Consider the following 13,785-nt stretch of genomic DNA (forward strand, 5'->3'; position numbering starts at 1 on the left):
TTCCTTTCCCACAACAGCACAAAGACACCATAAAAAAGATAAAAGAACTGGAGCATATTTTTTATCTGCCAGGAAACCTCAGGTCTCTACCTGAATGACAGAGAATGTGGACAGAATAGGTCAATGTCTGTCTGTGCCAGAAAATGTAGAAACCATACAACTTCTCTCCTTTCCATTTCAGTAGCACAAAGATTGTTAACAACTCATCCTGTGTTTTCCAGTCTGCTGGTGGGTGACTCAGCCTATTGTGCCTGTCTGAAATGAGATCTGACACACAGCTACAAAGATCAAGACACTTGTAGTCTTCAGCTTCTGACCAACAAGGATGAAAGGGCAGCAGTATTTGTAGAACTGCTGTTGAACATACAGAAACTAATATAAAATTGACAGCTGAAAATCTATACACTCCAGCAAGGAATATTAACTTTGAGAGATGTGCTAGTGTTATTCTTCTCTGAAATTCAGGCCAAGAGGGATAAACCTATAATTCCCAAGGGTTTCCATCAGAATGACTTAGAGGGCAGTGTAAGGGGCAGACCCTTTGCAAAGCAACTCAGAAGTACATCGCTTAAAATCCTGCTTTCCTGGAGCTCCAGCATAAATTTAGCCTTGAAATGGAACATAGATGATTTTTGAAGTTAATATTTTTAGTGCATATGGTAGAAGAACTTGTTCTAACCTCAAGCCAAAACCAGATTCGTTAGCTCTGTCATATCTTCCCCCTGCTATATTGCTTGGAATTTAGGGCACAATTCAAATGGCTTTCATGCTCTTAGGAATAGTAATGTCCAAGCAGCTTGTTCTGGAGGCAAGCTGCTGGGATGCCTAACAGAAGAGGAGTGAAATAACTCTAGTCAACATGACTGTAGTCATTGCCTCAGCTGGATACAATTCTTTAATCTGCTTGGTTTGCTGACTAAATCCAATCTTACTTTTGGACCTGGACCTTACTTTTAAAAATTAAAGAAATGAGAATGGAATTTAGATAAATCACTGGGATTAAAAATTAAACAATAAATTCTGTAGTGGAACCAAACTCTCTTTTACAAAAATGCTAGATATCCTGCTCAGTTGTTTCTTGAACATGAGGAAATAGTTTGGTCTTAATGTACCTGTAGGAACTTTAAAATGACACAAGGGAAGCACAGCCTTCCTCTAATAAAGCAGAAAGAGCAGAAAATTTACAAGATATATTGGTATTCAGCTTTATCTCAAGTTTGCTCAAAAATTTTATTCCTCATGGTTTAGAATGTCATGCTAAAGGTGATTAAAAGGAATGAACTTAGCAAATAAGACTGTGTCACCAGATGTAAAAAAGGAATTATCTTGGAATTGGGAAGAAAATGACCTTTCAAAGGTGAGGAGTCTCTGAAGACACAGGGGAATTGTTTGCCTTGAATAACAAACTTTGTTTTTCTGTAACAATGTACTCCTTGGATAAGCAGGAGAAGAGATGTTAGACACTTCAATAATCTTCAAGACAAACTTCTTGTATGGTCTTGCCTATGAGATAATGGCTTTTAATGCCTACCACTGATACTGAATTAGTTAAGATAAAATCTTTCTACTCTTAGCATGCATGTGTGCAACTGATATAGCTTGGTTCCAATAAGTTCTATAGAGTCATGTGGATTGATGTGGCTCAGATGGAAACCTATTTGTTCATTTTATTTAATGTCTAAATATTAAAAATCCTGAATCAACTATCCCAAGCATGAGTCCTGAAAACCACTTTTTATCAATGTCTTAATTTTTCCACCTTCTCCCTCCATAAATGTGACCACTCAGAGTTTTACTTTTATTTTACCATGCTTACCACCAACTCTGGCAGATCATTTTCTAAAGAAAATTTCTGTAGGCCAAATCCAAGATTCCCAGTTGTTTCAGGCCCTCTTCCCTTCCAGGTAATTCTAATTTCTACTTAATTTGCCAGTTCTTCATAGTCATCTCAGGCAGAGCAGTATATGCTTATCCAGCTAATTACTTGGAATGACTTCAGCCGCTTAAAAGTAACTTGTCCTTTTAAGAGAGCTGTTTGCACAGAGGTTACAGTGCATTTACACAGTTCTTGAGTGTTCCTGAGAAATACTCCCTCTGGCAACCTTCTCCTCCCTGGATGATGTTTTCGTCATATAATTACCTACTATTTTCCACCTGTTTTTTGCACTTTAGATTTGCAAGACCTCAGACCTTGGGTCAATAGAGTGTCAGTGTAACCTAACCAGTCCCGCAACTTCTGAACACCACTGTTCAATGTAACAATGTTGTTTTTTCTGTCCTTTCTTTCTAGTCATATAATTACACGACTTAGATTTTGTGTAATTAGTGACATCTTTATAGAATCAAGAGCAAGTACCTGAACAGTTGCCAGAAAAAAATAAATACATTGAAAACTGTACTCTTCAGCCACAACAGCTGGTTTGTGTCCCATAAAACACAATTTGGTAGCTCTACTTCCTTTCTCAACCCTCATGTATCCATGCCCTTCAAACCCATACCCTAGCACACTGCATTTCAGTGACAGAAGTCTTTACAACCCCCCTGATTTAGTTTAGGTTGGCCTGGTCCTGCAGACCATGCTAGATGAACATTGCTTTCAGCTATTTATGCTTGCTAGTGAAAGCAAGGTACAGAGAGAAAAGATCTTACACTCGGGTCTTACCCAAGAAGAAGTAGAGCTAAGCACTTATATCTACCTACAGAATAAGCTCCATGCATTTATAAGCAGAGTTAAGAAACATTTAAAGTTATGAATAGTTGAGGAAGACCCTCTTCAGATTTGGTTTTGGGTCACCTCTATCTATACTATTATAGTTGATTAAAAGGCCAATGGAATTATTTCCATAGGAAAACAAAATACAGTGCCCTCCTGATGGAAATGTTAGCTGCACAGGAAATGTGATTAAGTATTGCCTTTGCTACTTTTAGTAACTTAAAAATACACAAATAAACTGCAAAATTTATCTCCACATTAACATTTGTCATAGGCTTCTGTGGCATTAGGAGGAGAAACAGATATCATCAAGAAGATAGGACTTCTGTAGATGTGAATCTAAACTTGAAAAACTGCAAGGCATAGGATTCCTCATTCTATATGATTCCTGTGAGTTGGTTGCTCTATTTCCTCAAATTCAGAGTCCTAGATTGTGCCAGTTCTCCTGCCTGTTAGTTTCTGTGAATTCAGAATTTATGGACCTAACAGCATAATAAACACACTATCATCTTCCTAATCCTTTATAGGTCCTAAAGAGAAAGGTCTTGTCCTTTAAAACTATTGTGTATTTCAGCTCTTAAAAGATGCATAATATATTTACCAATATAACATATACAGTCAAGTCTGTACTGGTAAACACATCTATTGAGAATAAAGTCTTCAAATTTCAAGACCACAGTTTACTGCTTCACTTGCATAGCGATACCGTGTGATGGAACACAGCTTCTCAGATATTATCTCACAGAACATTTGTAAAATACACACGGTGTATTTCTAATCTTTGAAAGCAGACCAAAATCAGCAACAGCCATTTAGATTTTTACTTAAATTTATATTACTGAAGGATTTTTTTTTAAATTGCTTTAAACATAATGCACATTTATTGATCACGTAACAAGCAGCTGAGTAAGAACCAAAAGCTCAGGTGAATTTCAGATTTAGTATTTCTAGAATTTAGTGTAAAATGTTTTGCTTTGTTTTATTTATCATGTCTTCTGATTATTTTATGAAAAACTACTAGATTGAACCTATAATGTATTTATCAATCATGGCCAGAATAATCTATTCCTGGATTCTTAAGGTTCCTACGACTATGAATGGTGAGGCACTGAAACAGGTTGCCCAGAGAAGTTGTGGATGCCCCAGCCCTGGACATGTTCAAGCCAACGTTGAATGGGGCTCTGAGCAACCTGGTCTAGTGGAAGGTGTCTCTGCCTGTGGCAGAGGCATTGGAACTAGAACATCTTTTAAAGAGACCTGAAGATCCTTCCAACCCAAACCATTTTATGACTGTATAAGATATTCAGTTTGAAATGATCTTGCATATATCTATCCAACGAATTAGCCCTTTCTGCTAGTGATGCCATTATTCAAGATTATCAAAGCAAAATTTGAGAGACCACACAAAGATATCTCTTATTGAATTTTACTGTTTGGGTATCTGCATTCCAATTAATTATTTCTAATTGCAGTTGGGTTTCAGAAACACTCAGCTTTAATTATGAGCTTGATCAGTTAAACCAACTGGTGCTGCATAAACCTGGAACAAAGAGAGCACCATTACTCACTTCTCTCATCTGTCTTTTCTCAGCTAATCCACTGGTAATCTTGTACAGAAAGTAAAATAATTTACTTGCTTTCATTTTTATTCCTGTGTAATTCATTTCAGTAGTGGATGGATAAGTGTAATTTTTTTATCTAGATGAGTCAGGTAAATACATTTTAGAACGGACTTTCTTTGTTAGGGCATCTTATCATTTCCATATTGCAAATGTAGGCCTAAGTGCACAATATGTAATACACATGCACAAAAGATCTGTATAGTCTCATTGAACTCAGGTAGTGGCATCAGACTTTTAAAGTTATCCACATAGTTCTAATACTGTAAACTTTTATGATTGGCAATTCTGGGATTCTAAATCTAGAAAATAACACTTTGCTCTTGAGTCTTCAAAGTTTTCATTACCAAAGCTCTCTACACTTCTGCTAATTCCTGTAGACTTAGGCCCCTGCCACCCATTGACAGCACTAAACAAAATTAGTGTGATGCAGTACTCCGTTTTAGGCTCATTACATATATAATACCACACGCCTAAACTGTAATAGTATATATACTAAAGTATGGTAGCCACTGATTTCTACAGAAATGCCTTTCCCCCCTTAAGCACAGCCCACAGAGTACCATAAGCATTCTGAGTGTTAGGAACTACGCTACTCAGCAGTACCTGTTGATAAAACTAGTTGAAAATCAATTTTTTTTTTTTATATATATTTAGAAGATCAGTTAGCTCAATTAGTATTGCTAAATACTCCTGAAAAACTGTGGGGTTTAGCCCTTTTGTAAATAGAATGCTCTGGAATGGAAATCCTCTGATTATGCTTAATTCTGCTAGTGACTAGATATTTTGTAATCTTTCTTCTTTTTCTCCAAGCTTAGAAGAAAGAACGATGCAGTTTTGTCAAAGAATAGAAAACATCAATTTATTTGGAACTATACCAAATAGTGAAATATTTTCAGTTGTAAAATCAAGAATACCTCTCCTTGTTAACACTGATCACTAGAGGAGTTTAAAGACAAATTTGTGTTATCAAATAGTTCAATAATTTTGCATAATTTATGTTTTCTTACTTCCCCAATTAGAGGACTATTGCAAGACTTTAGATTTCCATAATTCAGTGAACACATTTGATTAGGTCATGTATTTCCCATTTAACAAAGGGTCGTAAATTTAATTAAGTTCTAATTCAAGTCAATTTAGTTTAACATACCTAGTGGAAACATTATACTATTTTAAATTTATCTGATATAACATAAACTCACATCTCTCACATCTCCATTAAGTCCTTCACATTATAAGACACATTTACTTTATAACTACGACCTTGACTCACAAAATTGAAGTTACAGTATTGAATGCTAGAGCTATATTTTTGTATTTAAAATAATACCAAAATTAAAATATAAACAAAAATTAATTACTACATCAGTATTTTGAATATACAGTTTTTGTTTGTTTTGTTTGTTTGTTTGTTTGTTTTTACTTTTGTTATTTTTACTATATTGCACTATAGCAGAATTAATGGGCAGGCTGGATAATCAAAATTAAAAGCATGTATTAGAGATGAATGAATCTGATTTAGTGAAATACATTTTGATGCAGCAGTTGTTTCTTGCTGGTTCAATGAGTTTTATTCAGGGGGATATCACCTCTGGCCATAATCTACATGCTTCAAATGATAATCTGCTTTACACACAACTGCTTTTTGTTTGAACTCATGCAAAGCTTGGTAAGATATATCCTTCTGACTTTTCATAGTTTATAGCATTTAATAATGAATGTTTTGAATAGTGAATTTAGACTGTTTTATCGAATACCCCACAATCAATAAGATAGAAAAATGTCTCCTTGCACAGTTGATATATGATTGTGTGACTTGAGTAGTGTTTGATCTTAATGAAATAATTATTTAAAAAGGTTTCATTTTAGCATATTCATCCATCCCTAACAAAATATCAGAGTAAATCAACAGTCAACCTGAGTTCCTGTGAATACTTTGTGTAAAGGTTCTTCTCAAAATAAACATCAAGAATCTAGAAGGCAAAAGTGTTGAAAGCATTTTAAAATTTGTAGGCACTAATTCTTACCTTCTAGGTTCATTCAACACAGACAGATCAAAAAAGATGAAGTGTATTGCAGATTTCAGGTCCACAGATCACATCATTATGTATGACTGAATGGCATTTATAGGTGTATTCAAAGAGTAAAGAAGTAGTTGAATTCAACAAGGGTAAGATTTATGCCCACATAACAATGTTATTTTCTTCACTGGAACTCAAAATGTCAGTATTTGTGGGCAAATAGTTACTCTTAGTAAATTCTGAACAATGTACTTTAAACAGTAGTTTGTTACTGAAAGGTTAAAAGAATCTCCGGTTATCAGTAGGTTGTCTTCAGCAGCTCTTTAGCACAGGACTAAAGCACAAAAGAAATATTGCAAAGAAGCTAAAAGCTAAATAAATTAGATGAAAAAATTTGCTCCCTTTTCCTTCTGGTTCCTTCTGGTATATGTGTACCCTTGTCGTTCAATATGTTAGGAGCTATACAGTTTTAGATTTCAGCCTTAAAATATCATGATGTCCATATCTATTAGATTCTGAGAAAGTCTTAATGAAACCTGAATGAGAAAAGGAAGCCTTTTTTTTTTTTTATTTCCAGTTGTAACAACCAGATTTCTTCAGAAAAAAAAATTAGAATAAAATATCAGAGATATCCTAGAAAGTTAATATATTCAGAGGAAGTAGGGATATTTTCCCCAATGATATCCCATGCAAATATTCATCTCAGAGACAAAAATAGAAGGAAAAAGTACTTGTCCTGTACAAAGTCTGGCCCTTGATTAGTATGGGTTTTGATGCTATATTCAATCTTATACACACATATAGGAATCTGCATATTAAAACTGAATGCTTTTTAATATCATTATATGTCACAGACAGTTAATATGAGAAGATTACAATCAATTGCTTTCCCATGTGTTGCTCCAGTTTCAGAGAAAAGCAATTTTTCAATTCGACTACTACTGCAAAAATTTGCATTCTTTGAAGAATTCCCACTTAAAAATTCAAATTGGCATAAATCCATTAAAGCAGCTTTGGCAATCCACCATTTCACCTCTAGTAAAAGAAGGAAGAGATCTGAGTGTGAAGGGCCTCTTTTATCCTTCATGGTTTGGGGAGGATAAGATGTTCCCAAGCACCCAAGAGACATGAAGGTTTATCTAATTTAGATGCTTTTGTTTAATCCATTAATAGATCTCCCAATTATTACGATTTAAAAAGAGACAGCCTTTTTTTTTTCCTCTCTAGTTCAATATGGTATAGAATGGCAGATAATAATTCGGGATTAACAGGTGCATGGTGTATTACCTCCTTTTTATGAAATTTACTTAAAACATTATGGTTTGGTACACTCCTGCTTTTTAAAGTTTGCCACTGACTTACAGTTTGTTTGCTTTTTTTCTTTTTTTAGTTGGATACACAATGAATGATCTCATTTTTGAGTGGCAAGAAAAGGGAGCAGTTCAAGTAGCAGAAGGTCTCACTCTGCCACAGTTTTTGTTGAAAGAAGAAAAGGATTTATGCTACTGCACCAAGCACTATAATACAGGTAGGAAAGAATATTAGTGATTACAATAGGAAAGACATTTAATATTTTTTGTTACAATAAATGTCACAGCTGGGGTATTTTTTAAATGTTCTCACTGAACTCCAAATAACATTAAAATGTACAGGTGCATTGTGCAGGATAACTGGAACAGCTTGCCCACAGAAGTTGTGGATGCCTCAACCCTGGAAATGTTCAAGGTCAGGGTGGATGAAGCTCTGAGTAACCTGGTCTAGTGGAAGGTGCCCTGCTCATGGCAAGGGTGTTGGATCTAGGTGATTTTTAAAGTCTCTTCCAATCCAAGCCATCCTATGATTATGATTCTATGATTTATGATACTGAACTGAAGCCTTTGTAGAACTGAGATATCTAGCTCATTATCTCTGGGATTATTTGAAAAAGGAGGGGATTAACAGTAATAATATAGTTGTCTCATTTTTAATTGTAAAAAACTATTTCAGTAACTGCACAATCGCAAACATAATAATCCTAAAAAGACATGCAGCAAAGGCTAAGAATGCATAGTTTATATCTTCTCTCAAGAAAAAAAAATCTAGAACTCTTTAATTCTAGTCCATGTATCTTTTAATTTCTGCTCTCCAATATGATTGGAGAGCAGAAATCAAAAAGTATATTTTAAAATTTAAAATTAGAATGATTCGTTTGCATTCTGCTGAAATGTCAGGGGGAAAGAATTAAATAGGTGGTGCCCATAGGGAATGTCCTGTTGTGATCAAAATTAAGGATCAGTGCTTTTCAGCCCTGAGTTTTATCACAACTGTTGTGATGACCTAAGAGAAAAAAGGGTTCACTAATGATTTCCATATATAGTAGAAAGATATTGATAAAGACATTTTGAAGTGTTCCCTAAAATAAATTTGAAATATTTAAAATACATTTTTACTGTACAAATACTAATATCTGGATAATCCTTAAAAACATTCAAAAAATGGAGATACACATCCCATAGCAGGGTAATTTTTTCACTCAAACATCTCTTTGTTAATGATAACATAGAATTTCCTATTATTCCTTTTTTTTCTTTCTACCATGATCCTTATGACAAATAAGAAAATTTTATTTTCATTATTTTCCACTGTGTCCTTTGAGATATACAGGCAATTTATCCCTCTCCTGCTTTTGTGCCCTTTTAACATGTGCCTGTAAATGCACTTCTATACCCTGTCTAGTGATATTAACAAGTGAGAATTCATGATATAGAATATTTTCCGAAGTTCATTTGCATAACCCGATGCATCAAAAATCTCTGAGGAATTAAGACATTGCTATAGTGTGAAACCTGGTACTGAATGGAAACCTGTTTTAAAATTTCATAATTTCTAGTGATTTCCAAACACCTCATCCAAAGATGAGTTGTACCCTTACTCGTTTGTCTGAGAACTCACATTATAATCATCATAGTTTAAACCTTATGTTTTTGACTAAAACTTCATCGTTTCAATATTTTTGAGGCATTACATTTTTCTTCACAACCTATGTTTTGAGCCTATTTCATTTGGTAATAATTTTCATCTAAGGAAAAATCGGAGAAAATACTACACTTAGGCATACTACACTAGGTTGTATGGGGTTCAAATTACTTCTACTGCTTTTTCCCTGTGGCCCTAAACTGAGTTGAGAAGCAAGAGCAACAGATGTTATTAACATGAGGCATGTGAGGCCTCATGCTTCTCAAAATGTGGCTACAAGTGCTTATCTCCTGCAATTCTGTCACATTTAGGTGGGAGAGGGGGTTTACTAAGACAAGTCTAGAAGACAGTGTTGCATATCAGCAGTCTGTTGTACTCTCTATTTGCTTTGGCCAAACTGCATTTCTGTGGCCAAGCATGCTGTGAAGTGTCAGAGACCCACAATCCTGAAAAGATGCATGAAGTTCATGCCTCTCCTGAAAAAAATAATTGGACCATTTATTTTGTCCCTAAAAAAATCAAAGCATTTGCTAACACAGAAAACTTGGAACCCTGGATGCAACTAGATGATGGAGACTTTAAAAAACATCTGCAAAAGAGAAGAAAATCGCACAGCTGTGGAACCTGCCTGTGATGGGCAAGGGGGAAAAATGTGATGCTGAGCAGCACCATCTGCAGGCAAAAGGGTATGTCCTCAGCAGGGGAAGCAGCAGAGTGGCCTGCTCTGAGTTACAGCAACAAAAATTACAGGTACAAATCTAGAAGAACTTTGGCAGGACTAATCAGGTAAAAAAGATGATCTTAGTCACGCAGGACTACATTTATTGTGATACTCTCCTCTTCAAGATAACAGTGTTTTCTCCAGAGTTTGTTTTTTGTTTTTTTGTTTTTGTTTTTAATTCAAGTAAGTTAATTAAGATTAGAGGGGTTTGGTTTCTAGGAGTGTAAGAATGCATTTTATTTCTTTGTTACAACCAACCAGTATTATTAACTACCATTTGTAGAAAGAAAAAACATAAACATTATATTAAAAGACAACAACAGCTAAGAGTTTATTTTCACTATGTCACTTGGACATGAGAACAGTCATGTGCTTTCTTAAGACTTCTGCAATGAGCTATTGCAGGCAGATATGCCTTTAGGATATCACATAAGAAACAGAAGTTTTAAAAAATCAATTTTCAAAACTTGAAGTAAAATCTGTTTCTCTGGCCTATGACAGATTAGATAACATGAACTCTTAAAATAATGCTAAGCAACTGCAGCTGGTATGCAGTAAGTGACCAAGAAGAGTTTTCAAATGAAATTAATTACAACACAGGATGGAAAACTCTTCTGAGACACCCTGTAAAAGAGAAAAAAAATCCCAAAATTTTCCCTGTGAAAAAAATTAACATGAAGCTTCAGGACAGTTTGTGGAAACTCATCAGTACACGTCTTGTCAGTGTTTCATGCCCAATTGAAAATGAGTAACTGCAACCAGAGCTCAAAAAACAAACTGCATCTAAATATAGAGACATAACAGTTTCAGCAAAAGTACAGCAAAATGGCTCATCAAGTCTCGTGTTCTGAAGTGATACAACAACATTTCCGATAATTTTCATGTTTTGTGTCCACAGGCATATCCATAGTGACACATTAGGGAAGTGAAGTAGAATCATAACAACCAGCAAAATCACATATGAACCATTTATGTTATAGGGATGGTCTTGCTTTGCCACATTCCTATGTGACATTCATTGCTCCCCTGGGCAATGAATGCAACACCTAATTTTTATTTCAATCACAGATAATTTCAATCATGGCTACAGAAAGCCTAATATGCAATAGCTTGAATTTGTGCATAATAGCATTGGTTAACAGGCACAAACAGAAATACTCTGATTCTTGGTTTTATTCCTGCTCCATGGATAATGCACAACACCTGCACTTGAATGATGCTGCTCAGAACTGTCTTGGGTCTATTAATTCTTTTTGGTTCACAGGTTTGGATATAGTGATCCTGGAAACAGTGGAACTATGGTTCCTACACTGGCCACCAGAGCTGATGGATTCTATATGTGACCATTTTTGATAATTACAATCTTGATGAATGACATATTTCCTTAACTCCACATTCCCCCTTCAACTTCCTAACACACACATCCCAAATGCAATCTTTTCTCATGATCCCTTTGGTTTCCCCATAAGGTCAAGCAAGTTGCTTAACAGCCTGTAGATTGTAGCCCTTCTAGGTCTCCCCTTTTCGTGACCTAATGCCTTATATTCAGGGACATGATAATGATAGTGATTAAAGGAGACATAGCTTTGATGCCTTACTCTGCCAACAACAACTCAAGCCCCTAATTGTTTTGACAAACAGCTGAACCACTCTTTTTGAGAGATAGGAGAGATTTTTAGGCCATGGCTTTTTAACATGGTTTTTTTTTTTTCATAGATCATTTCTCCAAAAAGGAAGTTTGCACTTCTTATTCAGGAGGTAGTCTATGAAATGTGTGAAATGTCTGAAGTTGCTCATTCCTTCACTGAAAAAGCAGAAATTGTAAATACTTTGAAAAACAGTCTGTGGCAGGCTGAGAATGTGATGCAGAAAACAGCACTGCCTGACTCTTAACAAGGCATTTTTCTCAAGGAGGAAGAAACCTCAGTTGTCACCATTGCGCTGATTAAAATTTAAGTGTTCTATCTTAAAGATTCATTGATTTAAAATTCAACAGCTGTCCTGAAGGTAGAAACATTACATCTAGACATCTCTTTATTTCATACTTCTCCCCTCTCTGCCCCTGCTAACACAGTACAGCACACCTCTCACGTCTCTCACTTCTGTTCAACTTGATATCTCCCAGGCTTATCCTGTAGAACTGCTACCTATCCAGTCCATCCCAGCCTGTGCCAGTGCATGGGATATTCCACCCTAATCACAGAACTGTGCATCTGTCTTTGCAAACTGCTGTGATGTTGTGGTGGGTTTTCCAGCCTAGGAAGGTCCTTCTCAATGCCACTTGGTCCTCCATTCTGAGAGAGGTGGGAACTGCAAGTGCAAATTTATCAGCTGAAACAAAAAAAAATTAGTTTCTCTATTCTATATTTATTTTCAACTTTCTTTTACTGCAGTCATTATCAGTCTTACACTAACGTTAAATTTACCACCTGCCCAAGTATTTGTTTCCCAAAAAGCTGCATGAAGACTCTTCCTTGCTGTCTAGGAATTTATATGGTCAGTGACAGGTGATAGCATCAATACTGATTTCCCCCAATATGCTACCAATATCCACAGACCTGAAAGAAAAAACTGAATGGTAGTACATTCCTAGAGTAATTTTGTGAATTTTGGCTTTAGAAATATAGACAACAGCCATATACATGAGAACTTGTCTAGTTCTATATACCAAACACTGGAAAATCATAATTTCTATTCAGGCTGTATGATGATACATACAATCTGTTTTATCTGTTTTATGACAAGGAAAAAGTGAGCACTTTTATAAGCAGTTTTTATCAGCAAAATACACTCAAATTGCAATTTATATTAAAGTGCAAATTGCAAAGTTTCTGGAGATTGAACTTATCAAGTACTACTTTTAATTACCCTGACATCTTTCTAGAAAGGTATTTATATGCAGTCAATTTTAGAGGTACAATCTCTTGAAATGATGAGCTCTACATGCACATAGTTTATGAATTGTATTTTTTGTTTAAGAAATTTTATCACTGAAAGACAAAAATGACTGAAAGTACTTAACTGTATTTCAGTAATAAGTAAAGCAGAGCTCCTGTCAAAAGATGGTGTCACATTCTGGGAAGAATAAAAAGGAAATGTCAGACAAGGTAAAGTCAAGTAGACTGATTGCCTTGTGGTGATTTTGATAATGACTCTAACAGCAGAGAAAGTAAAAGAGATGGTATTGCCTCATGGAAAACACTTTTTTTATATATTTCATTCTCCTTCATGCTTTCTGTGAAAATCATCTACCATTAGGATTGCAGTGTGATACATAACATGCTGTTGCCAAGAAAGGTTAATTGCAATCTTATTTTAGCAGATGCAGAGAAAAAGGAAAGCATACAACAAAAAGGAAAAGGAAAGTGTTGGTGGTCTGTGTCATTCTCTTAGGGCAATACAGTTTCATTTCCTTCTGAGACTATGTGTATTTTTGACTAAACAATTACTTCAGTTAGAACATTCAACTGTCCTCATAAAATTTCTTATCAACATTGGTAACTTTAAAAATAAAAAGTTTTTTGTTTGGTGTTTGGGAGCTTTTCTCTCCCCAGTTCATCGGAAGACACTTGGAGCCGATACCCACACTCTCACTAAAGACAGTAACAACCTTTGCCAGGGTGATTCCTTGTGTACTAGATAAAATATTGGGAGCCCCCGGTGGTCCAGGGGAAAATACACTGCACTGTCACTGCAGAGACCCGGGTTCGATTCCCGGTCGGGGCCCCTCCCCGGGCAGATGGAGCTCGTTAGCCC

At 35.5% G+C, this 13,785-nt stretch overlaps 1 protein-coding gene across 3 annotated transcripts in view; it reads left to right on the forward strand.

The window, feature by feature from the left end:
• GLRA3 (glycine receptor alpha 3) overlaps positions 1-13,785 on the forward strand; it is an 89,542-nt gene that overhangs the window by 56,086 nt on the left and 19,671 nt on the right. For all 3 annotated transcript variants that reach the window (XM_027886943.1, XM_027886944.1, XM_027886945.1), the window contains one exon: positions 7,744-7,881. In XM_027886943.1, the coding sequence (XP_027742744.1) occupies positions 7,744-7,881 (138 nt within the window). The remainder of the gene's footprint in view (positions 1-7,743; positions 7,882-13,785) is intronic.

The sequence above is a fragment of the Empidonax traillii genome, unplaced genomic scaffold (genome assembly GCF_003031625.1).
Source record: "Empidonax traillii isolate 1590-97213 ecotype Southwest subspecies unplaced genomic scaffold, ASM303162v1 scaffold198:size1128796, whole genome shotgun sequence".
In the NCBI taxonomy this organism is placed as follows: Eukaryota; Metazoa; Chordata; class Aves; order Passeriformes; family Tyrannidae; genus Empidonax; species Empidonax traillii.